The 27456-nt window shown below is 36.4% G+C and overlaps 1 protein-coding gene across 1 annotated transcript; it reads left to right on the top strand.

Annotated features, from left to right (window-relative positions):
• The first annotated feature begins 68 nt into the window (after positions 1–68).
• Positions 69–27431, top strand: rapgef3 (Rap guanine nucleotide exchange factor (GEF) 3). The gene is made up of 27 exons (XM_060894038.1): positions 69–360; positions 2905–2949; positions 10294–10400; positions 14021–14142; positions 14271–14451; positions 15574–15658; positions 15748–15808; positions 16317–16393; positions 16554–16700; positions 16790–16893; positions 17364–17452; positions 17660–17738; positions 17967–18117; positions 18405–18487; positions 18799–18829; positions 19274–19346; positions 19488–19625; positions 19888–19985; positions 20912–21037; positions 23209–23390; positions 23782–23872; positions 24605–24655; positions 24746–24833; positions 26437–26501; positions 26633–26687; positions 26801–26872; positions 26968–27431. The coding sequence occupies exons 1-27, from the start codon at positions 277–279 to the stop codon at positions 27084–27086; spliced, it is 2604 nt and encodes an 867-aa protein (XP_060750021.1). The 5' UTR covers positions 69–276; the 3' UTR covers positions 27087–27431.
• The last annotated feature ends 25 nt before the right edge of the window (positions 27432–27456 follow it).

The following is a 27456-nucleotide window of genomic DNA, read 5'->3' as shown; positions in this document are numbered from 1 at the left end:
TGGACCTGTGGGAGGGTCTGTTCCTGTAGAGGAATGAGTGGGCTGTTCCAAGTGCTATTTGCTTGAGATTGTAGTCTTTCACACGCACGCAGGCACATACACCCACGAGAGGAGCGTCAGGTGGCAGCGGCATGCAGGGTCAGTGCTGTAGGAAACGAGATGAATTTCTCCAGGCTGCGTAACGAGTGTACCGGGCTGTTTCACAATAACTCGCTTTACTGTGTGTCCGACTGCACATTTTCTCATACACATTTTTGATCTCGAATCCATGTAAAAATGCATCTCTTTCGGACTTACAATTACCAAGTGTTTCCTGATCGCTATTCTGTGGAGAAAGCGGCTATCAGGGGCATTAGCTGGGTAGGTATATGTGTAATGTGTAATGTCATGTCATGTAACGTCACCTAACGTAGTTCACTCTATATTAAACGTGTTTTATGTAAATAATTACTTATTACTTAAATGGAAAAGGAATTTAACTATATTTAATTTTCTTCCTTTTAATGTGTTTGTTTGTTTATTGGTTGTTGTTATAAAACTTGGTGTGAGACTTACCATTGTCTTACAACACATCCGCCAGGTACTGCATATAGCTCAAAAACAGCCAGGCCCTGGTTAGAAAAACAGTGTTTTCCATTGTCTTTGCAAGTGTGTGTGTGTGTGTGTGTGTGTGTGTGAGAGAGAGAGAGAGAGAGAGAGAGAGTGTGCGCGTGCGCGTGCGCGTGCGTGCGTGTGTGTTGCCTGGCCAAAAGTATTAAGAAGCTCCTATTTATACCTCATTGTTTATTGTCACAGTCGCATTTTCAAACGCGACTGTGACAGTAAACAATGAGGAATAAATAGGAACTGTCTGGCTCTTTGACAGATTTGACATTTAGCATATTATGTATTAAATTCAGCAACATTTGGTGGTTTTACTCTTTTACTACCTCACTTACGTTTAATCTACTCCAATATTAGCTCTGAGGAATTTATTTACAAACTATGAATACGACTTCAATCTTCAACCCTTTCAGAGCTTCCAGAGCATTGCTCATGTGCTAAAGACATTACTGTATGTTGTGACTAAATAAAAACACATTGCAAATGTAGGACAATATTGTCATTATTTAAGTAGGTGTTAGGGGCTGAAAATACAGTGTATACAGTGAATTACAGTTGATCAAACAACTAAAGATTTTCAGCATTAATTTTAAATGGCCTTTTCACATTAACTGATGACAAATCTTTACCTTATTTGATTGCTGACAATATAAAAAAAGGGCTCAAAATAAGTCACACAAGTGACTATAAGTATCACACAAATATCAGTTTTGGGGCAGATTTTTAAAGAAATGGAGACAGAACATTTTCACAAGACCCAGATAATACAATGGAAATTTTGATACAGAAACAGTGCTGTATGGTAAACTTCTGGGCCTCCTTTGTCACTTTAACATTGCAACAGGCCAGATATTGTGATATCATGCAACACCTGAGCTGCGGGCTGTAAAAAAAAGGGGGATATAAACAGGTTTTTTAACAGTTGTACATAGCTTAGATGTACCTAGAACCTGTGACAGTACAGTCAGTTGCAAAAGTATTCACCTCTCTTGGTGTTTGTCCGGTTTCTCTACATTACAACCTGGAATTAAAATGGATTTTTTGGGGGGTTGTACATTGGATTTACCCAGTATGCTTATGACTTTAAAGGTGCAAAATATGTTTTATTGTAAAAAAAAAAAAAAAAAAACAATAATTAAGACAAACAAACAGAAATCTGGAGGGTGCATAAGTCTTGGGCAGATTGAAACAGGTTATCTGTAAGAATTGTCCTTTATCTACTTCCAACTAATTTACCTTTAATACTGACCAGTTTTCCACAGCATGATACTGCCACCACCATGCTTGGTGGTGAAAGTGTTGGGTTTGCGCCTCACATGCTGTTTTCCTTGATGGTCAAAAAGTCTCAAAGCAATGTCTACTCTTCTACTGGTTCTATGGACAGATACTCCCATCTCTGCTGTGGAGCTTTGCAGCTTCATTATTTTATTTTTTTTGAGCAGTTTTGTTGTAGTGGTATGTAGTGGAGCAATATCGTTTATATTGTATATATGTTTGGGTAGCTCTTTGGGCTTCATGTTGATTAGAAGTGTTAAAGTATTCATTGTACAGTGGCCATTGTATATTCCAACCTAATAGATTTATGACTGTAGTGAATCACATACCAAATAACTTCCTAATTACAGTGATGATCACATCAGTGTGTTTAGTTTTTTACACTCAAGTATATGACACACTACAGCCATTGAAAATGCCATTTTTGAAATGGGCATTAAACAAGGACATTTATGCAAGTGCATTTATGCGTGTTTGGAATTTTATACATTGAACATTGAAGTAAGTATTTCATGTGCTGTAATGTTATAACCTTGAAAACAATATTTTTTCATCCAAAGTTTATCATATTTATGTTGCTGACTAATGTTTTTCCTACCGCAATCATTTTGGCAACTTGTTAAACCTGTTCTAATGGTATTTGCTAAGAAAACATCTCCAAGTTTTCATACCGGTCTACCCGTGCATACCTGTTTCTCTGTGAAAAAGCTGACAATAATTGTATTTTTTTGAACTGCACATTCTTCAGATGCATCACAGAGCCTTTTTTCCCCTGCTAATACTTGATGAACCACATAACTTTAGTTTCATAAAAAAATTTAGATGGCATTCCTGTAGCCAACATACAAAACATACTCCAGTCTCCTAGAATGTCCTAGAAAGACCATGGTAAATATCGTGTTATCCTTATCGTACAGTACTTAAGTATGATTAAGATTAAGTTTAAGAATACACATTTATGACTTATGGCTTGTCTGTTCAGTTTTTCTATATATTCATCATATTCTTTACTGTATTTTCTCACAGACACCACTGTCTGAGGCCTTGGACACACAGGACCCTATGAAGCAGGTATGAATGTCTTGAAAACCAGTGTGCCCAAATTGTGTATACAGAAAATAATAACAGATTCTGTATATACAGTGGTGTGAAAAAGTGTTGGCCCCTTCCTGATTTTTTATTTTTTTGCACAAGTCACACTTTAATGATTGAAATATTAGTCAAAGATAACACAAGTAAACACAATATGCAGTTTTTAAATCAAGGGTTTTGTTATTAAGGGAACACAAAATCCAAACCTACATGGCCCTGTGTGCTTACTCCCTAAACCTAATAACTGGTTGGACCACCCTTAGCAGCAAGAACTGCAATCAAGAGTTTGCAATAACTTGCAATGAGTCTGTTACAGTGCTGTGGAGGAATTTTGGATTAGGATTCAGGTCAAGACTTTGACTAGGCCACTTAATTTTGTTTTTCTTCAGCCATTCAGAGGTGGACTTGCTGGTGTGTTTTGGATTATTGTCCTGCTGCAGAATCCAAGTTTGCTTCAGCTTGAGGTCACAAATAGATGGCCACACATTGTCCTTCAGGATTTTTTGGTAGACAGTAGAATTCATGGTTCCATTTATCAGAGAAAGTTAGCCCCAGACCATCACACTACCACCACCATATGTTACTGTTGGAATGATGTCCTTTTTCTGAAACGCAGTGTTACTTTTATGCCAGATGTAATGGGACACACACCTTCTAAAAAGTTCAACTTTTGTCTCTGAGGCAAGTGAGGCCTGCAGTTCTTTGGATGTTGTTCTTGATTGCGATCAGGTGAAAGTGAAAGTGACGTGACATACGGCTAAGTATGGTGACCCATACTCAGAATTTGTTCTCTGCGTTTAAAAGTGCACATACACACACCCGGAGCAGTGGGCAGCCATTTTTATGGATTTTGGTGCCTTGCTCAAGGGCACCTCAGTCGTGGCCGGCCTGAGACTCGAACCCACAACCTTAGGGTTAGGAATCAGACTCCCTAACCATTGGGTGGGTGTGGGAGAAATTGAACTCAGTTAAAAACTGTATGCTTTGTTTATTTGTGTTATTTTTGACTGAAATTTTAATTTGTTTGATGATCTGAAACAGTAAAGTGTGGCAAACATGCAAAAAAAAAAAAAAATCAGGACGGGCCCAACACTTTTTCACACCACTGTATATAAATTAAAATAAAATTTTCTTGTATAGTGCTTTTAACAATTCCCATTGTCTCATAGCAGCTTTACAGGAGTATAGAAACAGAAGAGAGTGAGAAAAAACATATCTATCTACAGTATATGAATATAAATAAGAATAAATATAAATGAATACATACAATTAAAGTTTAAAATTAATTTTAAAATATTAATAAAAAATGTTTAAATACTATATATCTATCCCTACCCCTAATGAGGTACAAGGAAAACCTTGAGAAGAACCAGGCTCAGAAGGAAACCCATCCTCATTTTGGTGACACTGGACAATAAATAATGTAAATGTAAATATTGTCCTTTCTACAACAGTTTATAATAGTGCAAAAGAGAGCTCCTGGGGAACTAATGGGTCAGCACAAACTCTGAGTTCAGCACAGACCTAACACTTATTTTTTTCCTGTAAAAGTTTTCAAATGATTGCTGATAAAGACCAGACCATACAGCTGACTGACACAACATTGGTTCAAAGAAGGCATGACAGTCTCTGGTCGGCTCCATCCAAACAATCCCATGACTCACAGGCTGACAATACAGATCAATCCCTGGCAGGGTGGCCACCGGGCGACAAGACTCCAAACAGGGATAGAACATCAGGATTAATGAAGTAGCTCCTTAACGAGAGACGATCAGGCTAGGAGCTATGTAATGTAAATTATGTGCAAAGTGCAGACAGGGACTCCATCAAGGCCAGCTGTGACAGCATAACTAAAAGGCTAGAGCCTGAAGGTGACACCGACATGAGGGCTTCCTGGGATGTAAACACTGAGACTGGGTCTGAGTCCCGAACACTAATTGGAAGTCTGTTCCATAACTGTGGGGCTTTGTAAGAAAAAGCTCTGCCCCCTGCTGTAACCTTTTGTACTTGAGGTACTACCAAATAGCCTGCACCTTTTGATCGAAGTAGGCATGAAAAAGGAAATGATATAAATATAAATATATAAATATAAATTATCCTGTCCTGAATAGATAAGATTTTTACTATTTTTGACTTTTAATATATACATTTTTTTTTATTCTATTTCTATACTGCTGTAAAGCTGCTTTGAGGCAATGCGAATTGTTAAAAGCGCTATACAAATAAATTGAATTAAATTGGGCTAATATTGTCATGTCATTCCTGGCATTGACAAATATGCAAGATAGACAACAGTCTACCCCCAACACAAATAAGTAAAAAAAAAAAGAATACAAAAAAATGTCGTATTAACTGACAGATAGTAAAGCGTTACCCTAGCTTATTACATTACAAGAAGCTGCAAATTGTCCTCATACATAAATTATCCATACAATACACTGTGCAATACCTTGTGCAGTACAATTTTAGCTACCCACATATATGGCATAGGTTGCAAGTTCAAGAGTATTTTGTAAAAATCAGGTAGATCATTCAAAACACAATCCCAAAAGTACAATCAAAGAGACAGGTAATCAGCAATCAGTTCAGTCAAGGCTAGGGCAAACATGAAAACAAGGTCATAACTAGAAATACACACACTGGAACAAAGGATTTCTAATATCACTAGAACTGGCTAGGAGTGAGAATTTCCAAAGGGTGTTGAATGTCTGGGTTAAATAAAGAGGAGCAGATATTTGGGAACAGGTATGAAATCCAGGAAATTGAGCATGTGACTGAATCATGGGGCATGATTTGTAGTTAAATGTAGTCTACATAAAATGTAGTGTGTAGAAATTGTGCAATAAAAATGTATTGTATCATCATTATTACTAATGCATCAGTATCACAAAATCATGATCTTTAAACGTCAGTAATTGTACACTAATAAAGAGAGCACAACCCTTATTGGACAAATTTGCTGATTACTACCTGATTTTCTAGAAAACCTGCGCTTTACTGTTATATACCGTATGTATTTTGGCAGCAGGTTTGGGGACTTGTCTGCTAGGCTATGTGGAGTTAATACATCCCAAATCACAACACAAATAGAACAGCTTAGGCATTAGGTGTGGTGTTTTACAGTAGTTGTTATAGCAGTTTTCCTATGAAATTCAACAGACTGAATGTTTTGCTAGGAGTTGGTCTTCCTGCAGTGTTTCCAGTGTTTCCTTTAAACTACGTGTGGAGCAGAGTGTGCTTTAAGTGAGCAGTAAGGAGGTTTTTCCTTCACTATGAAAATATCCCACTCATGTGTTAATTTTATTTTTGTAGTTGCCTTGGCACATTCTTTAGATATATGTTAGAGACCTGTTGGTAGTATAATATTTCTCTGGTGCTTAGTTTTATATGCCTCTTCAAGTCTGGGGAAAAAAGCATGTCTTAGGAATCACTATTGGCTACCCATCATCATTGCTTTGTGCTTTATAATAATGGAATCTTCCAAGCCAAGCAAAGTCACCCTACTAGCACTAGATTTGCCCACAACCGAAAAAAAACACTTTGTAACAAAGTAAAGTATGAATATTTTACTGTACCTACTGCATATGAGACTTCTCCAGAAATTAATAAATACTAATTTATTTTATTAATCTGGTGTGTAAGAGCTTTAGCTACAGCACTACAACATTTTTGAGGTGAATTTGTCCACCTCAAGTTGGGATGGACACTTCAAACCTGCAGTAGTTAGAGTAAAATATTCAAACTTTACCTTGTCTTGCTCTAGAATATTACAATAATATATAAAAAATGAGTATACAATGTCTGAAGCATGCATCTTAAAAAAGTGATCAGCAATGTGGTTAGTTTTATTGAAACTTGCCTTTATTACCATAAGTGCTCAACTCTCAGTTTGTAGGCCTGAAAGAAAGGAGCCAAGAAGGGGCAAAGTGTACATACAGTAGCAAAATACAAAAAAACAATTGCAATGTTATAATAAAGAAAAATAATTTAACATAATTCAGTTCAGTAATGATAGCATGTATGATTATATATCCACAAAAGTCTGCAATTTAATTAAAGGAACATTGTGCTTGTATGAGTGTGATAACATATTTTATAATGTTATCATGTGTGACATTTTTTAATGTTTAACATCCTTTAGTGTTTAATCTATTTATTATCTCATTATGATGACCAGTGTGTCTCTGTTTAGGAAGAAAATGGATGCTAACAAGCAGGCTAACGCTGAACTGATGGCTAAAAAAGATGCTACGTCTGTCATTTGGTGATATTTAGTATTTAAGCACAGCGACATTAAACAAAAATGGGTACTCTCAAAAACCCATTAAATAAAAATTGATGCATAACGCAACAACACAACAAAAGTTATACCAACAAATGAAACACAGACAAATGCCAGACTGTAAGCCAAACAAAAAAAATTCAGTTACAGATGTATTTGCAAGTGGCATGCCATACGGAAGATACAAGGAAATCACAGACTCACTGCACTTCAGTAGACATGATACCCACGTACATTGTTAGAAAATAGGGATTTCTGAAAATGGCTACAAATACACACTTTTTGATTTGGTACCATTTGCAAATCTCAAATTGCTATCCCAGAGCTTTTTGAAGTGGAAAGTTTCATTAGTGGAGAGTTTTATTAATACAACAGACTTGGGCTCAAGCTGCACTACATTTTTAAACATAGTGTTTTTAAAATGTAAAAATATAGTGTCTTTCAAAAAATATTTTGTTGTTGTTATTTATTTCAAGATATGTTTTTGAAATTAGTACTACATATTTTGAAGTTTATTATTTTAACAATTTGTATGTTGAGTTAAGAAATACTAAGAATTTTTCTTGATAACTAAGCACTCATATTTGTTATACCCTTTGTTTGTAAAATCATAATTGCAGTATGACTTTTTTCACCAAATTGTGGCATAACTGATCAGCTGTGACATTGAAGGCAGTGTGCTCAGTTGAGGTAATCAAGAGTCCTGGGAAAATGGTAAGAGGCTAACCATGACCTTATGTGTAACTTTATCATTCCATATTTGCCCTCAAGGGGCCTGGGGTATGGAGCCCAGGGGACAGATGATTTACAAGGGTCTGTAGATATGTCTAATAAACTTCCCTTTAGACTGATTAAAGTTGGGTCAGCCAAACTCTCTTGGGTCAGAACCCAGTTAAATCATCTGTGACTTATCAAGATGTCTGTGAACTTTATGATTTAAGACGATTACCAAACAACATGAGAGAGGAGGAGAGGATAAGGAAGAAAATTTTGCTGCATGTTGTACTTCAGTATTAGGACCACACACTTTGGCAAATTGTGCCGCAACTTGAGAAAAAAGCAAGCAAAAAAAAGTCAAATAGGAAAGGTTAATGGACTATTTGCAAAATATATACAAAATTTTCTATTGTATGAAGATTACACATAAAGTTCTGTGTGTGTTCAGAGGGAGATTCCGGGACTCTAAGTAAACAGTAGCTCAATGCGACCATATGGGTCCTATAAATGCATTTATGCATATTATAACAGTCTTTTTACTACTAGAATACATGTGGCATTTGAACAAAACTGTTGGAAAAGGTTTACTGGTTTTCAATCACTGTAAATATATACTTAAATATTATTTAATTAATTTTATATTTCCACTATAGCTTCTCTATTATTTTTAAATAGTAAAAAAAAGACCAATTTCAAGTCTTCATTTTCATGTTCACTACCAAGTTAGTATTTTAGTTACATACATACATAGAGAGAAAATAATGAATGCACTGAAGAAATCTTGCTGAACAAAAGCACGACTTCACAAACAACCCAAGTATAAAAGGAATTAGAAAAGACATACAAGTGCATCTTAATAAATTAGAATGTCAGGGAAAAGTTCATTTATTTCAGTTATTCAAATAGTGAAATAGTGTATTATATAAATTCAGTACACACAGACTGAAGTAGTTTAAGTCTTTGGTACTTTTAATTGTGATGATTTTGGCTCACATTTAACAAAAAACCACCAATTCACCAATTCTAATCTCAACAAATTAGAATACTTTATAAAACCAATAAAAAAACCTTTTTAGTGAATTGGGGCTCCTTTTTCTTTAATTACTGCCTCAACTCGGCATGGCATGGAGGTGTTCAGTCTGTGGCACTGCTGAGATAGTATGGTAGCCCAGGTTTCTTTGACAGTGGCCTTCAGCTCATCTGTATTTTTTGGTCTCTTGATTCTCATTTTCCTCTTGACAATACCCATAGAGAAGGTCTGGTGAGTTTGCTGGCACGTCAAGCACACCAACACCATGGTCATTTAACAAGAGCAATACGTCAACTGTAGCCAAATTCCTTGACATGTCTGTGTGTGGTGGCTCTTGATGCCTTGACCCCAGCCTTAGTCTATTCCCTGTAAAATTTACCCACATTCTTGAATCATATTTGTTTGACAAGCCTCTCAAGGCTGCGGTTTTCTCGGTTGGTTGTACACTTTTTCCTTCCACTCAACTTTTTGTTAACATGCTTGGATACAGCACTCTGTGAACATCCAGCTTCTTTGGCAATCAATGTTTGTGGCTTACCCTCCTTGTGAAGGGTGTCAATGATTGTCTTCTGGACAACTATCAGATAAGCATTCTTCCCCATGATTGTGTAGCCTAGTGAACCAAATTGAGAGACCATTTTGATAACTCAGGAAACCTTTGCAGTTGTTTTGAGTTGATTAGCTGATTGGCATGTCACTATATTCAGTTTTTTTGAGATGGTGATTTTTTTTGTTAAATATGAGCCAAAATCATCACAATTAAAAGTACCAAAATACTTAAACTACTTCAGTCTGTGTGTACTGAATTTATATAATACACAGGTTTCACTATTTGAGCTGAATTACAGAAATAAATGAACTTTTCCACAAAATTCTAATTTATTGAGATGCACCTGTATGTAGTGTAACAGAAAATATGAGAACTGCATCAGAGCACAATAAAGGTGTGGGAGACAGGAAAAACATGACACATTCTTACACCCACACAGTACATGCAAGCACACACACACAGTATGATTCATTCTCATATCATGAGTATTGTCTACCTTATTCTCTGATTCTTCAGATCATAGTTTAAAATAAAAGGAAAAGCAAAACAATGTCACTATTATCTACATATCACCTAGACAGAACACTTTCAGAACAAAAAGTACAACTGCTGCATGTAAAGGACTGCACTCTTCTCTCTGAGATATGCAATTTTAAAACTTTGTTTCAAAACACAAGCTCTCTGCATTATAAACGTATACAATGAAAGTCAAAATTCTTTTTCTCTCTTTTATGTTCTGTTTAGTTTTTGTCTGACCGGATCTTAAAGGCAGCTCGGGTGGTATATAGTGCACTGATGGAAAGAAATCCGGGTCTAATCAGAGACAGGAAACATCACCTAAAGACCTACAGGTACAAATAATCTATTTGAATGAACTACTTAAATGCAGTAGTTTTCAGTTATAAACAAGCAGATATGGGCAGATAAACACAGGAATACATTTGATAAACACAGGAATACATTTACTGTTACATGGAGGCAATAAAGATGGATGCAAATGCAGAATGGGTTTATTTACTGTACAGTGTAAAAGAAACCACTTCATAAACTTAAACTACAGCAAAAATTTATGAAAACAAACACCAGAGTGTGGAATACACAAAACACACTGCCCACATTAAACAAAAGCTAGACAAAGATATGGGGCTTAAATCAGGGTGCTAATCACACAACACAAAACAGGAGAGCATAACTAAAAAATAGAGCAAATCAAACTCGACCGAAGAGTGGACAGCCAAAATGTGCAATGTTACCATCTAGTGGTCTAGTGGTCTGGTGGTCTAGGTCTAGAAAACTACATTGTGTGTGAAATTTTGTTTGTTAATATAATTTTATATATAGTGGCAAGAAAGAGTATGTGAACCCTTTGGAATTTCATGGTTTTCTGAATAAATTTGTCTGTGAAAATGTGATCCGATCTCCATATCTTCATCAATGGTATTGACTCATTCAACATTCAAAATGGCAGTGGAAAAAGTAAGTGAACCCTTAGAATTAATAACTGGTTGACCCCCCCTTGGCAGCAATAACCTCAACCAGGCTTTTCCTGTCGCTGTGGATCAGACCTGCACATCGTTGAGGAGGTATTTTAGACCATTCTTCTTGGCAGAACTGCTTTAGATCTGTCATGTTCTTTGGATGTCACATGTGTATGGCCCTCTTCAAGTCAATCCATAGCATCTCTATTGGGTTGAGGTCTGGGCTTTGACTTGGCCACTCCAAAAGGCAGATTTTGTTTTTATGAAGCCATTCTGTTGTGAACTTGCTCCAGTGTTTTGGGTCGTTGTCCTGTTGCATCACCCACCTTGTACACAGTTTTAGTTGACATACAGAGATTCTCACATTATCCTGAAGAATTGTCTGATATATTTGGGAAATCATCTTCCCCTCAATGATTGCAAGTATATATTATATACAGTCATATGCAAAAGTTTAGGAACCCCTGACAATTTCCATGATTTTCATTCACTCATTCATTCATCTTCTACCGCTTATCCGAACTACCTCGGGTCACGGGGAGCCTGTGCCTATCTCAGGCGTCACCGGGCATCAAGGCAGGATACACCCTGGACGGAGTGCCAACCCATCGCAGGGCACACACACACTCTCATTCACTCACGCAATCACACACTACGGACAATTTTCCAGAGATGCCACCCCCGAGACACGGGGAGAACATGCAAACTCCACACGCACAAGGTGGAGGTGGGAATCGACACTGTACCGGCACTGGCCACACAGCCCCACAGCATGATGGAACCTCCACCAAATTTTACTGTGGGTAGCAAGTGTTTTTCTTGGAATGCTGTGTTCTTTTGCCGCCATGCATAATGCCCCTTGTTATGACCAAATAACTCAATCTTTATTTCATCACTCCATAGCACCTTATTCCAAAATGAAGCTGGCTTGTGTGTTTGCATACCTGAAGCGACTCCGTTTGTGGCGTGTGTGTGCAGAAAAGGCTTCTTTCGCATCACTGTCCCGTACACCTTCACCTTGTGCAAAGTGCGCTGAATTGTTGAACGATGCAGTGACACCATCTGCAGCAAGTTGATGTTGTAGGTCTTTCGAGGTGGTCTGTGGGTTATTTTTGACCGTTCTCACCATCCTTCGCCTCTCTAATATTTTACATGGTCTGCCACTTCTGGCCTTAACAAGAACTGTGCCTGTGGTCTTCCATTTCCTCACTATGTTCCTCACAGTGGACACTGATAGCTTATATCTCTGCGATAACTTTTTGTAGCCTTCCCCTGAACCATAATGTTGAACAATCTTTGTTTTCAGGTTATCTGAGAGTTGTTTTGAGGCCTCCATGTTGCCACTCTTCAGAGGAGAGTCAAAGAGAACAACAACTTGCAATTGGCCACCTTAAATACCTTTTCTCATGATTGGATGCACCAGTCTATGAAATTCAAGGCTTAATGAGCTCACCAAACCAATTGTGTGTTCCAATTCATCAGTGCTAATTAGTTACAGGTATTCAAGTCAACAAAATGGCAAGGGTGCCCAAATTTATGCACCTGTCTAATTTTGTTTTGATGTATATTGTACATTTCTGTTAATCCAATAAACCTCATTTTACTACTGAAATATTACTGTGTCCTTCAGTTATTTGATAAATCAAATATCAAAGATATCAAAGATCAAAATGAAATTGCTGATCCAAACACCCAAATATTTATAAATGAAAATCATGGAAATTGTCAGGGGTTCCTAAACTATTGCATACAACTGTATATGTATTCAAGCCAGATTCATCTACATGAAACATTGCCCCCTTTATCATCAGTGCAGTCTTTTGTAATAATTGTGCTTGAGGTCCTTAATTCTCTCAGGTGGGATAGCGGGCCATTTTCTTGGCAAAATGCCTCCAGTTCCTGTAAATCTTTTGGTTGTCTTGCACAAACTGCATTGTTGAGATCTCCCTAAAGTGGCTTAATGATACTGAGGTGAGGGAGACTATGATGGCCACTCCAGAACCTTCACCTTTTTCTACTGTAGCCTCTGGAGGGTTAACCTTGCCTCGTGCTTTGGATCATTGTCATGTTGGAACATCCAAAGTCATCCCATGCGCACCTTTTGTGCTGTAGAATGCAAATTGTCTGCCAGTATTTTCTGATAAAAACCCCAAAATATAAGAGATCTACCACTATATTTTACAGTGGGGATGGTGTACTTAATGTAGGCCTTGTTGAATCCTCTCCAAACATTGTGTTTACGGTTGTTTAAAGTTAAATTTTGGTCTTATCACTCCAGAAGCTGTGAGGCTTGCCCAGGTGCTGTCTGGCGTACTGAAGGTGGGCCTTTTTGTGTCATGGGGCAGTAACAGCTTTCTCCTGGTAATTGCACCATGCATTTGGTCATTTGTGTTTAAGTACCTCCTTATTATGCTCCTTGAAACAACAAGGAGCTCTCTTTTTCCAGAGCAGCCTGTATTTCTCTCAAAGTTGTTTGTGGGTTTTTCTTTGTGTCCTGAACAATTCTTCTGGCAATAGTGGGTGGAATCATTCTTGGTCTACCTGACTGATGCAAGGTATCAACAGAACCTTTATATTCTACCTCTTTATCAGAGTTTTTTACGTTCAACTACCTTATTACACAGATTCATTGGCAGTTCTTTTGTTTTCCCCATGGTGTAGTATTTAGCCAAGTCAGCGCATCACCTCATGAGCTGAGAAAATTACTGACAATTCATGCACAGACACTAATTACAATGAGTCAGCCATTTAAACCTCTTTGTGTCAACCTGTCCATTTAAAATGTGGCCATACATTCAAGGATATACTGTATAAACTTTTGATCAGGGGTGTTTAGGTGATTTCACTTATCATTAGGTTTAAAAAGGAGTCAAACATCTATGTAATAATTAATGACTTCATGTGACCACTATCCTTAAATAAGAATTATCAGTCATATTTTCCAAATAAATTGCAATGTTTAACAATGTTTACATTTATTTTCTGTGATGCAGACAATGTTGCAGTGGAAAGGAGCTTGTTGACTGGCTGATGAAGCTGAATGACTGTGCCCAGTCCCGGAGTCAGGCAATTGGCATGTGGCAGGTGTTAGTGGATGAGGGCATTGTTGTAAATGGTAACTAAGCTACAGTGCCTATTCATTTACATGTTGGTTAAAAACAAAGCAAAACTTAAACGTATAACTCCTAACCTGAAAAGAAGCCAGTATGTCTCAAAAATAAAATTCCCTATATCTCCATTTAGTGAAGCAAGAGTTCAACTTTTATGACAAAGAAACACAGTTTTACCAATTTATGGAGACAGAGTTTGATCTGAATATCACAAGCAGTGAAACGGTCTCCAAAGATGATGAGCTTCAAGAAGGTCTGTCGTTCTTGGTCCAGATGGGTCCTGATGCTCTTCTGAATATGAAACTCCGCAAAAGGTGAGAATCAAAATAATCATGTGATGAATGAACGAATGATGAATAAAAGATATAAGAAGTGAATAACACTGATAATATTCTTACAAAGGAGTTGTATTAAGATATGTTGGAAGCAGGAAAAATGGCCAAACATGAGGAGGTGACTGATGGCCAAATTTTTTCTGAAGTATTTTTTCAAACAGTTTTTTCAGTATTTAGTGGTTAATGCCTAACAAAGGTGGTAGCCTGACCCTTGTCCACCACTGAAAGTACCTACAATGAACTGAGGAATAGAAAGAGGTGACCTGGAATTTTACACCTTGTGGATGGGCGGGTACATTGCTGGGAAGGATATGGCACCAGAATGCAATATGGAAAGAAGGCATGTTTAGATAGGCTGTAAGTACCAATCCACATGAATACTAGCACCCAGGTTTCCCAATAGAAGTTAGTTTCTGCTGTCTTGCCTTCTTCCGATGTTGCATCCTAGTACTGTCTCTTCTCCAGGTAAGAAATGCACATGCACCTGGCCATCCACATCATGTAAAAAAAACAAAAAAAACAAACAAACAATCAGAATGACAATGACCCAACTTCTACATAAAAATACCTTAACTGGTTGACCTGACCTGAGCTGAATCCAACAAGTGGGCTGTGTACAAGAGATGCCCTTAGGTTTTTATGGATCTAGAATTTTATTTGACAGTAGACATACAACAAATTGTAGCAAAACTATTTTAAAATTAATGTGCTGTATACAATATAGTTAATATAATTCTGTACTAATGTATGAAATTATGTCATCTACAACACTTATAGTTGCTAACTACACAAATGTGTTACATGATTTTTCTTCTGTAAATTTTGAGTGAGCAATTTGATTACATTGAATTCCGATTACATGCAGTTTAATTATAAAAGATCATCCTGCAACATTGTCTCTGTTTAGCAGACAGACATTAATAAGACTGTATAAAATGTATAGAATTGTATTGTACATATAATTTACATTATCAGTATGCTCAAATAAAGATCTTTTAAATGAGCTTTTAAACGATCAATGATTATCTAACCACATGTATGTCATTCAGCATACTATCATGTACCACAATTTGATTATGTAATAACCATTTTTAATGTTAGTCCAAGCCAAAGGACAGCTGAGGATGTGGAAGTCATCTATGAAGAGTTGCTGCATGTTAAAGCTGTTGCCCATCTGTCTACTTCTGTGAGTGAGCACTTTCTGTCCAGCTTCTTGCCTTTGTAACACATCCATGGATCTACTTTTTACTTATCCCCCTCTCTTGATGCTTCTAGGTGCGCAAAGAGCTGGCCGCAGTCCTTGTGTTTGAGTCATATGCCAAGGCAGGCACAGTATGTGAGTGTAAACACAAGCTGACATTTCAGCACTAGTGGGCAAGAGAAGTGGATAGTGCTAATTACTTGCCTGTGTTGATGTGATGCAGGCTATGCTTAAATAAAAGAAAACATCAAATCATCAGTGACAAATAATGTGTAGATGTTAAAAGGTAGTTTAATGTTATTTTATTATTCAATTATGCATTCGATAGACCTGTGCTTTGCATGTTGAATTAGAAGTGTATGCTATCTTGCTGCTGATGATTATGCAACAGAATCTTATTACCTAAAAAAACATAAATATTATTTGACTTAGACTAATGCAGTCTTTCACTAGGAAACTAACTGGTATTAAATTGATTAGCCATGCATATTGATAAATGATTGAATCTGTGTATTTATAACTGTTTTTGTTTCCACAGATATCGTGATGTCATACTTTCTTAACTAACTAACAGCATGGGTGTGTGTATATGTGAAAGTACCCCACTAATGCTCCTATGTTACTCTATGTGCTGTTATTTCAGTATTCAGCCAGGGAGACAAAGGCACATCCTGGTACATCATCTGGAAGGGGTCTGTTAATGTTATCACACATGGCAAGGTAAATTCATCAGGATGGATCTTTGTCACAGTAAAACTTTTTCCAAAACTCTTTGTATGGTGGCCAATAATTAAAGGCCTGCACATTTTTCTAAAACACTGTGTGTTTGTTTGTGTATGGGTGTGTGTATTTGTGTGTGTGTCCTGTCTGTCTTACTCAGGGCTTGGTGAACACCCTTCATGAAGGAGACGACTTTGGCCAGCTTGCTTTGGTGAATGATGCTCCTCGTGCTGCCACCATCATAGTGAGGGAAGACAACTGTCACTTTCTCAGAGTAAACAAGCAAGATTTTATTCGAATTCTCAAGGTAAACAACGAGTACTAATTGCAGTGCTAAATGTTTACAATGGTTTTCTTGCGGTCTTTTTTAAAATAAAGATAATAATCTCATTGTAGGATGTGGAGGCAAACACGGTGCGTTTGGAGGAGCACGGGAAAGTTGTCCTTGTCCTTGAAAAAAGCTCAAGCCAAGTGACACACCAGGGAGGATGCAGCAACAAGTAAGTAAAACATTACTCCTTACTTATTGTTCTGCATGTCAAAAATGTTTATTAACAACAACAAAAAAAATAAACAAATTCAGGCAAGTTCTTATGTATTGTTATAAAAGTCCTATTTTTTATTACAATTAATGGACTTTTAGCTATGTAGGGAGAGGTACAACACTGCTATATAAATATAATATTAGAACGCCTGCTTGTCTTCATTTTCTGTCAGGCAAGAACCTGAGGCTATCATGAGCACAGGCTCACCGAAATTGGACCGATGAGAATTAGAAAAAAAAATCTATTCAGCTTTTGTCAGTCTGTGCCTTGCAAGTCTTGTTCTTGTGGTCTTCAAACAGTCTGGTTATTTATGATCTGATCTCTTTCGCTTTTTCAACACTATAGCGTTCATCATCAGTGAAATGGCAAATTTTATCTTTTGCCTTGTTTTCCTCTCATCCCACCCACACTGACCTCCCTCTTAGGTATACAGTGATGTCAGGAACACCAGAGAAGATTCTTGAACATGTTCTGGAGACAATTAAATTGGATACCAATGGCTGTGATCCCATAGGTGTGACACCTTCTTGTGTTCAAATAACTTTTATAATATAGGAAATAATAAACTATATAGAAACTATATAAAAAAAGGATTTACTCTGGAACCTTATGAATTATAATCAGTATTAATATTTAAAGGGCAAAGAAGTATAAATACAGAACATCGTATGTCAGTGTGTATGTATGTGTTTTCATATTAGTGTTTTCTCTAATTATGCAGATCCGTGTGTACGTGACTTTCTTCTCACACATCAGGTATTCATGCCCTCTTCACAGCTCTGCCATGTCCTTCAGCATCAATATCCTCTGACTAGTACCATATCAAACAAAATCTAATGCTTTTATTTGTGTGCTATATATGCCTACTTATTCTCTACTTTTGGGAATAGGTAGTAGGCTGCCTTTTTTTTATATCTAGCTATCCTTGCATTGACCTTCAGACTGTTCATTTCAGTGATTGTAGATACACAGGATGTACAACTTTTGTGTGAATGAATAAGATTTATTTTCTTTAACCTTCAATGCACCTACCACACTGAGCCATCTGAAGGTTCTGAGCTGGAAAAGGCGGCTTATGCTCTCAACACCAAGCAAAAAATTGTAAAACTAGTGAGCCTGTGGGTGGCAATCTATGGCTCACAGCTGAAGGAAGACCTTTTTGCCTTCCACTTCCTGGAGGTTTGTTTTGTCAATTACTATATTTCAGTTTAAATGCCTTAAGGACAGAGAGATATTATTTGTTTTTAAATAGTGTTCCATCTGAATAAATCTTAGACTTTGCTATCTCAGTTGCAATCATCTGTTTTAATGATTTAGTTTTATTTTTTTAGTTTTTCTTTCAAAAATTTATTTTTAAATCCTGCTACCAGTATATTCCTAATCATCCACAGTATAAACAAAGAGGATGATCAAATAATGTGTGTGTGTTTATCAAGATAAGATTTTTATGTTGGGGTGGGGGGTAGAAACTCAAAGAAGCTGTGATGGATGACACAAGACTCTCAAGTATGCTCAGAGACCAGCTGAGAGATAGGAGAACAACCCGAGTGTAAGTAAGGAAGGCACACACACTAACAAGGGGCTTTGATTAAGTATTTAGTGCTAGCACGACTTTATGAAACAGTCTTTTTTGCCTTTCTTTAGTAAAAACTACCTGGGAGTACAAATTTATACATTGCATTTTAGTTTACAGCAAGAGCTTTAAAACATTTTTTCCCTTCTTTTGACCAAAATATTTTTTCACCCAACACACCCATATACTTATGCATCCACTGTATTATGGGTTAGCTACTAATAGTACAACAAATTCAATAACTTTGTTCATTTACAGTTTTACAGTCATGCCCATTCTCCTTTCAGGCCAGAAAATGGATGCCAAACACTTTTGAAGGTGAATTCCATTACATCTCTTACAAAACAAAACAGAGATAAGAATCCAGTCATATCGTATTAAGAACTTTGTAGCAGGATAAACACATTAACTAATGGAAATATCAACAGCATAACATAAATATAGATATGGTGTACATTTATATAGATAAGGCCTGGAGCAAATCCTGTTGAATATTATGGACATGCTTCTTGTGAGTGGCATGACAACCTGTCCCTAACTCTAAATTCTAGTTCTTACTGCTCATATTCCAGGCATGAGAAGAGCAGCAGCTAGGGAAAACATTATTCACTTATTCTGAACCTTTTGCAATCTATCCTACTTAAGGTTATACAGCAATCACTTTCAAATATCTAGGAATAAAAATCTAAATAAGCTCATTAGAGAATTAAATTGTTACTAGTGGTTCATTCTTTTTTTGTTGTTTGATTTTCCTTTTTTCAGTTTAAATTTGATTGGTTTGCCATGTATGAGGATCATTTTGGGAAATTCCACTCAATCAGAGCCCAAGACAAAGGTCAAACATCTATGTACTATTTCTAATGATGTTTCAGGATTTGTCATCCTTTGTTTAATCATCTCTGTAGTATATTTTTGCATATGTAGTTTGATAATAATTGAGACATCTCTCTAATTGATCTGTTAACAAATTTTGCAGTTTTGTATGAGATTTTCAAACCCAACCACAGTTGTCTGGCAATGATGTTGCCTGTGAACTGCTCAGTGCAGGACATTATGGATGTTTTGGTGGACCCTTGTGAAGACCATGTGCTGGTCAAAATGAACTCTTCAGGAGGTATGATATGGGATTCTGGAATGCAAGATTTCTGGACCAATTTTTGATGTACAGTCTGACATTGCACCAGAGAGATCTGTGAATCTAGAACGAAGTTATATAGGATTACAGAAATATTTAATTAAAATTTAAACTTGTTTTACACCATGCTACACCACTCACACAAGGACAGAAAATTGTTAGTAAGTGTAATATAAGATGTAATTTGGGGATGAAAGGGTTTTTCCTATTATGTGTATAAACTTCCTTGGCTGTTTGTTAGAGAGGGTTCTGCTCAAGCTGGATGCTACAGCCATTTTCACATCTATGGGGCTTAACGAGAGGCTCTTCTTGTGCACTGCATCTCAGGTGGAGCAGCTGGTTAGTGTCTTTCATTTAAGAATCACTTTTGAAAATTCACTTAAATTACACAATGCATTAGTTAACATGAACAGAACATGCAATTCAGTATTAATGCAGCTTCAGTAATAGTTATTAACTGATGGTTTATTATTATTATTATTTTTAAAAACAACATAAACACCTAAGTTAACCAAATAGCAAATTTAACAAAAAATCAAATGTCTAATTAAGCCCAGAATGGTCTATATGAATCAACATGTTAATTATGAATCAACATTGATTAGTTTGTCTATTAGTGGTGCTGTAATTGGGAATTAAACTTTTAATAGCTCTTGTAAAAAAAATTAAACAATGAGGCCGAAGATGAAGAAGAATATATTTATACCAGTGTAGCAGTGACAAAATACATGAAGTACTTCGGGTTCATCAGAGTCAAGAAGTAAGCAGGACAAATCCTGCTCAAACATTTTATACTGTTTTTCACTTTTTTTACTGTAAAACATTTTTTACTGTTTATACTGTTTTTTGTAGATTTAATAGGGTTAATAAGTGTAAGAACTGAGTGTTTCCCATATGGCTGGGTCATACATGTCATACATGTCCTCTAGCCAAATGTCTTTAAATGTTAATCATGGTTATGTACACTTTGGCTTGATACTGTTACATGTATCACCCAAATGGTTGCTTTAAATTGTAATCACAGTTATGTATACCCATTGTTTAATGACGATCCTAGATGTCCTGCTGGCACTCCCATATTACCAATTGTCATGGTTATTTATTTAGAGTTCTAAACGTATTACCTTATGATATTTAAGCCTTTTTGGAAACGTGTTCTTTCTGACGTGTATCTTTGGGTGGAATCTGGGTGCAAACAATCTTTAATTTATTACACTCTTGTACTGAAGTGACATGGTAAGAAATGTCATATTTCCGTTTGGCAGACCCCTCTAAAAGAGCAGCTTGGTCTAGAGCAGAGCACTGTTGACTACCTGGAGCAGATGTGCTCTAAGGACATTGCCAACCACCTCAGCAACCACAACTGGGAACTGTTCATGGCCATGCATGAGGTAAATTCTTCTCAGCATTTACTGTATATTGCCATGTTACGTGAATCACGAGCACACACAAACACTTTTGTATCAAAGCTTGATTTTATTAAATTGAAGAAAGAAGAAGCCCTTGCAAATACAGTAGATATTGTATCTGTCTAAAGACACAAGGTTTTTAAATCAGACTGAACAATACTATTTCTGTCTGGCTGTCTAACTTATTCATGTTGTTTACATGCTGTTACTGCAGTATGATTTAGGCAATGACAATGCAAACGAAGACTGTTCTATAAAAGCTGCCGCTTTTCAGCATCGTGCATGACAACGACAGTTGTTGATTGCCCAGCAATGTAACAATGTTGAAAAAATTCTTACTTCATTAAATATTGAGCAACAGAAACTAGTATCTGTTGTAAAAAAAAGTCTAGTGGTTTGCAACTGTCGAAAACAGAAAATGTAAAATTTGTAACAAATAGAAAATGTAATAATGGACAGGAAGTAGTGCCACAGCAGTACTGTGACCCTGGGAGTATAGTGGCATAAAGAGCTTCCTCAAACTTTTTTATGGAAGCAAAAGCAACCAGTGGCATCTTGGCTGACAGGCATGGGTCTTAGTAAGCTAATTTATTCTCATCGTCTTGTCAGCTGTACTCTACATTCAGTGTTATTTTTGTTACAGTGTTTTATTTAGTTTGGGCTAAAATACAGCAGATGCCCAGATAACAAAAACACCCATGCCATTATATTTCTATTTGTGGATACTGTACCCGTATATTCAATATTTAGATAAAAAGATAAAAATCTTATCTATAACTTTACCAGTTGTAGCTTTTCTTTTTTTATCAGTGCGCTAATTTTGAACTTACTGTATGTGTCATGGATGGCTTTGACAATTCCCTGTCAGAATTCCAGGGGGCGTTGCAGCAGGGTTTGATTATATCCTGTGCCATGTGATTTTGTTTTTGTGTTCTCACGTATGTTTCCCCACCCGATCCTTAAACCCCTACCCACCGCTGCACACTGCTTCCCCTTGTTTTGCTAATTATCTTCCCTGTTTATAGCTGTACTTGTTTTTTTTTTTGTTTGTTTTTAAGTTTTCTTTTATCTTGGTTTGTATTTTAGTTGCTCAGTTTTTCCCCCAGTGTTTTTCTATGTCTGTTTTTTTTTTTTTTTTTTTTTTTTTTTTTTGTGATTTTATTGTCTTCTATCCCTGCATTTTGGGTCTGGATTCTGTTTTCTCTACAGTAAGCCATCCGCACCTGACACTGAGATACTTTTTTGGTATTATTGTGTCATGTTGTTACAGTATGTTCACTGAGTTCTGCCATACTTGCCATGCTGCCTGCAAGTCTGAATTGTTTGCTGGATACAGACAGTAGGGCACTTGTGCTGTTGCCGCAGAAAGATGGCAACAACAGCAATGAGCACACAATGCTTATCCTTAACTATATATACAATGCATATACATTTATAAATTTTATATACAAATGCTCTCCCAGTTGAATTTTATAAAGCATATTCTGACTTATTAGTTCCTGATTATGGCATCCATGTCTTTGCTTTTGTAGAGGGACAGAGACCCCACATCCTGTTGTAACTATTGACCATTCTCTCTGTTAAAGGTATTTTGTAAGATTCTAGCCAAAGTCCTCTCTCTCTTCGACTCCAAAATATAATGCCATCCATAATTACTCTTTCTTTAACACTAGATTACTCAAAATTATTTTCTCCCCTAACTTACTACCCTCAAAGTTGTAGTTTCATTGGATGTTAAGAGCATTTGATAGAATGGAGTGGAAACACCTTTTCTTAGTTTTAGGTAAATTCAGGTTTGATCAAAATTAATTTCTTAGATTCGACTCTGCATATGTTTCCTCACATGCTCTTCCTTCGGAATGTTTAATTAAGGGGCAATAAAACTGACTTGTAGTCAGATGAGGAATGCTAGTTGCACCACATACTTCGCACCACACATGTTACTGTAGCTATCAGTAGTAGAAATGGCTACTGATGACTTTATATTACAATGACTGGCAAATTGTGTGTAAAAGTACAGTTAAGTATGAAATTTTATACCTATTCTTTTAAGTGTCTGACATTCATAAGAAATATGAATTTTCTGGCACATCATTTATGTCTGTATCAATTTTAATTATATAACCTACTTTCTTGTCACTATTGCACTACAGGTAGAGGTTCTCTACTATGTTTTTGGGCGGCACAAATTCCCAGGAGCCACCACAGCTAATCTGGAGCGATTTGTGCGACATTTCAATGAAGTACAATACTGGGTGGTGACTGAACTCTGCTTGTGTGAGGACCTAATGAAAAGATCCATGCTCCTCAAAAAGTTTATAAAAATAGCAATTGTGTGAGTGTTACTGAACTTTTGAAAGAGCCACTTTTTGGTGATAAAGGTTATAATGCAAATCACAAGTTTATATTACGTATTGGAATCATTACATTGTTTTTTTCCTATAACAGAATGCTTCAGTATGGTTTACTCCTCACTAATTAATTACATTATTATAAGTTATGCTTGTTGTATTTTGCATATAGAGCTAATAATTTTCTTAGATTTGATGTCAGATTTGATGTCTGACATGAATGGAAATACAATGGAATGATAGTTACTAAATAGTATTTTTGAATATAAAGAAAAGACATTAATGACTTAATAGCCATTAATGTGCCAAAGCTGGAGGCATGTTATTTGTGCATGTGACAATTGTGCAATTGTTAATTGTACATTTTTTCTCTAGGTTGAAGGAGCAGAAAAACCTGAACTTATTCTTTGCAGTGATGTTTGGCTTGAGTAACAGTGCAGTGCAGAGGCTCTATAAGACATGGGAGGTGAGTGTGTATAACTGATTTATTCCTCCTGGTATCCACCTTACAAAACTTAACTTGAATGGCAAAAAAGAGCTTTAGACAAAATATGTCATTATATTTGCTTTTAAAAAACTTGTTGTGCGTATTGTTTCACAGCTATTATACCACAGCAATGTTGATTTTTTTTATCTTATTGTCAGTAGGTGTTTAAGTAATTTTTAATAACAGCAGCTTTGACAGAAGTGCAGACTATATTTCAAATCGCATGTTCCAATTAGTTAATTCTATATTAATTCTTTCACTGAGACTTTCCTCAATAAAATAAGGCTAATAATAAATGGATGTTAAATATGCCTTATTATTTAACAAATCATTAAATAGCTTACTACTATCAGTATTTAACATTAACATTACAGAAACATTAGCTACAGCTTTGCTATGGGTTTATACTGTATATGTAAATATTATCTTTTTGTCTTGTGGATCTTTCCACAACGTTACATATCACTACAAAAGGTTAAAGTGTAATAAATAAATAATTCTCATTGTTGCTGTGGTATAAGTGGGACATTTTGGGCTATGCAATTAATATCTTGGTATAGTATGTTAACAGTAACTTTGCTTGGCATATTGACTATTTTAAAATAATAGCATAAAAATTGTTCCATAATGGTCCATAAATTTGTACTGCAATCATTAAAAGGTTTATGTTGAATTTTGATAAACCAGGTACTGTATAATTCTTGATTTTAGAGATTGGCAAGCAAAACCAAAAGGATCTACTATGCTTATGAGAGATTACTGGTAAGTGTAGCACTGGAATGATATATAAAGAAATCATACTTAGATGAAAGCTGCCTGGTTGTTTCTGACTCTTACTGTGCTTTTGTGCAGGATCCATCACACAATCACAGAGCATACAGATTAGCTGTGGCCAAACTCAACCCACCATACATTCCCTTCATGCCTCTGCTACTCAAAGGTACTGGCCACCTGTAGAAGAAAATAATTTCATAATTACTAATGAAAGAGTAATTTCACAGACAAGGAAAAACCAGTCAAAGATTCTACTCTTGCTTACTAAGTGATTTAGAATCCATATTCTACTCTGTGTTTTAGCGAGCCTGACCTCACTAATGCTGTTGGGAACAAATCCCCAAAGCCATGCTTCAAAATCTAGTGGAAGTGTGTGCAAATAATTTAAGAGCAAAGGGGGATTAAATCTGGAATGGGATGTTCAAAAAGCACACGTGTTATGGTCAGGGTGTTATGGAAAACATTATACTATATTGTTTATATATTGTATAGAACATATTTTTTGGCATACTTGACATACAGTATCTCACAGAAGTGAGTACACCCCTCACATTTTTTAAAATATTTTATTATACCTTTTCACGTGACAACACGGAAGAAATGACACTTTCCTACAATATAAAGTAGTGAGCTTGTATAACAGTGTAAATTTGCTGTCCCCTCAAAATAACTCAACACTCAGCCATTAATGTCTAAACTGCTGGCCACAAAAGTGAGTACACCCCTAAGTGAAACCCCGGTGTCATGTGATTCATTAGTGGTCAGGTATGAATGATGCAGATGTGTTAAATTTGATTATGATAAATTTGTTGTCTTTCTCACTTTCTCATACTGGTCACTGGAAGTTCAACATGGCACCTCATAGCAAAGAACTCTCTGAGGATCTGAAAAAATGAAGTGTTGCTCTACATAAAGATGGCATAGATTATAAGAAGATTGCCAAGACCCTGAAACTGAGCTGCAGCATGGTGTCCAAGACCATACCGCAGTTTAACAGGACAGGTTCCACTCAGAACAGGCCTCGCCATGGTCGACCAAAGAAGTTGAATGCACGTGGTCAGCCTCATATCCAGAGGTTGTGTTTGGGAAATAGACATATGAATGCTGCTTACACACATGATAACGATTTTTAACACCTCCATGAAGACCACTGCCTTGCTAAAGAAGCTGAGGGTTAAGGTGATGGACTGGCCAAGCATGTCTCCAGAGCTAAGCCTTATTGAGCATCTGTGGGGCATCCTGAAACAGAAGGTGGAGGAGCGCAAGGTCTCTAACCTCCACCAGCTCTGTGATGTCATAATGCAGGAGTGGAAGAGGACTCCAGTGGCAGCCTGTGACACTTGTGAACTCCATGCCCAAGAGGGTTAAGGCAGTGCTGGAAAATAATGGTGGCCACACAAAATATTGACACTTTTGGCCCAATTTGAACATTTTCCCTTAGGGGTGTACTCACTTTTGTGGCCAGTGGTTTAGACATTAATGGCTGAGTGTTGAGTTATTTTGAGGGGACAGGAAATTTACACTGTTATACAAGCTGCACACTCACTACTTTACATTGTAGCAAAGTGTCATTTCTTCAGTGTTGTCACATGAAAAGTAATAAAAGAAAATAATAAAATATTTACAAATATTTACAAAAATGTGAGGGGTGTACTCACTTCTCTGAGATACTGTAAGTATTATTGTAATGTGGTCCATTAGCTAAAATAAATTTGACACCTCTGAATTACAAAATTGATCTGAATTAAACTGTATTGTTCTCTATCCAGATATGACATTTATCCATGAGGGCAACAAGAATTACACTGATAATCTGGTTAACTTTGAGAAAATGGTAAGACCCCAGACCTTTTTGGGGATTTTTAGGATTTTCAAGTAATTTATACAGTAATTGTATTTATTGTTTTTAAAGAATTTATTCTTTAAACACTTTCTGCCTCAACAATCTCTGCTTCAAATATACAGCGGATGATTGCCAAGACAATGAAGATAGTTCAGGACTGTAGAAGCCAACCTTATGGTAAGGTTAATCCTGTGACATAATACACAGTACAAAAATCATGTAGATGCTTACATACAGTATATAAAATATTCTTAACATTAAGAAACACTACTTTTTTTACATTTGTGTAGTGCCTTCATCCCCCCAGAAGGGCTTCACAGAAAGAATGTTCTTGGAGTCTCCTGCTATGCGATTATCTACATGTAAGCTAATCTACACTAAGGTCCTGTGGTGAATTTACAATCAATGCTTAATATTTATTTTAATCTTTTTATCTTTTGTCTTTGTCCTCATTCAGATTCAGAGCAGTCACTGACTTTACCTGGTGTGTCCCGCATAAGTCACTACATCCAGAACCTTAACGTGATTGATAATCAGAAGAAACTGACACAGCTTTCCAGAGACTTAGAGCATTAAACAGCACTCACTCATATTAGCTGTTCCTTTCAAGAGTCCAACCCCATATTGGAGGATGAAATAGAGGAAACCATGATAACCTGAATTGGGATTGGAGATTACATTTTCATGAAGGCTTTCTCATATCAGTACATCAGTTCAGTATTGTCCTCTAATGCCTTACAAGTAGTGACCTTTTTGGACAACTTGTGTTTGGTTTATATATCTGCACTCAACCGTTTGTACCATCTACAGTATATGTGATAAGGATGACATACTATACTGAAACTTCATAGAGGTTAACCTTAGTAACAGGCTTAAATTGTACAGTCATTACTAGTCTATCTCAGGTATATTTCAAGTAAATGTGTCAAATTTATTTTTGCTAAAT

Source organism: Tachysurus vachellii, chromosome 19, assembly GCF_030014155.1.
Source record: "Tachysurus vachellii isolate PV-2020 chromosome 19, HZAU_Pvac_v1, whole genome shotgun sequence".
NCBI classification, from domain to species: Eukaryota; Metazoa; Chordata; class Actinopteri; order Siluriformes; family Bagridae; genus Tachysurus; species Tachysurus vachellii.
The sequence above is the reverse complement of the archived record's forward strand: the minus strand, read 5'-3'. Positions and strand labels throughout refer to the sequence as shown.

What these genes read in the sequence shown, in the direction of transcription:
- rapgef3 (XM_060894038.1), top strand. Translation starts at nt 277, where the DNA reads ATGCATCTCTTTCGGACTTACAATTACCAAGTGTTTCCTGATCGCTAT. An exon ending in CTATCAGGGGCATTAGCTGG is followed by an intron (nt 361 to 2,904) that starts GTAGGTATATGT and finishes ATTTTCTCACAG; the next exon opens with ACACCACTGTCTGAGGCCTT. An exon ending in TGGTTAACTTTGAGAAAATG is followed by an intron (nt 26,502 to 26,632) that starts GTAAGACCCCAG and finishes TCAAATATACAG; the next exon opens with CGGATGATTGCCAAGACAAT.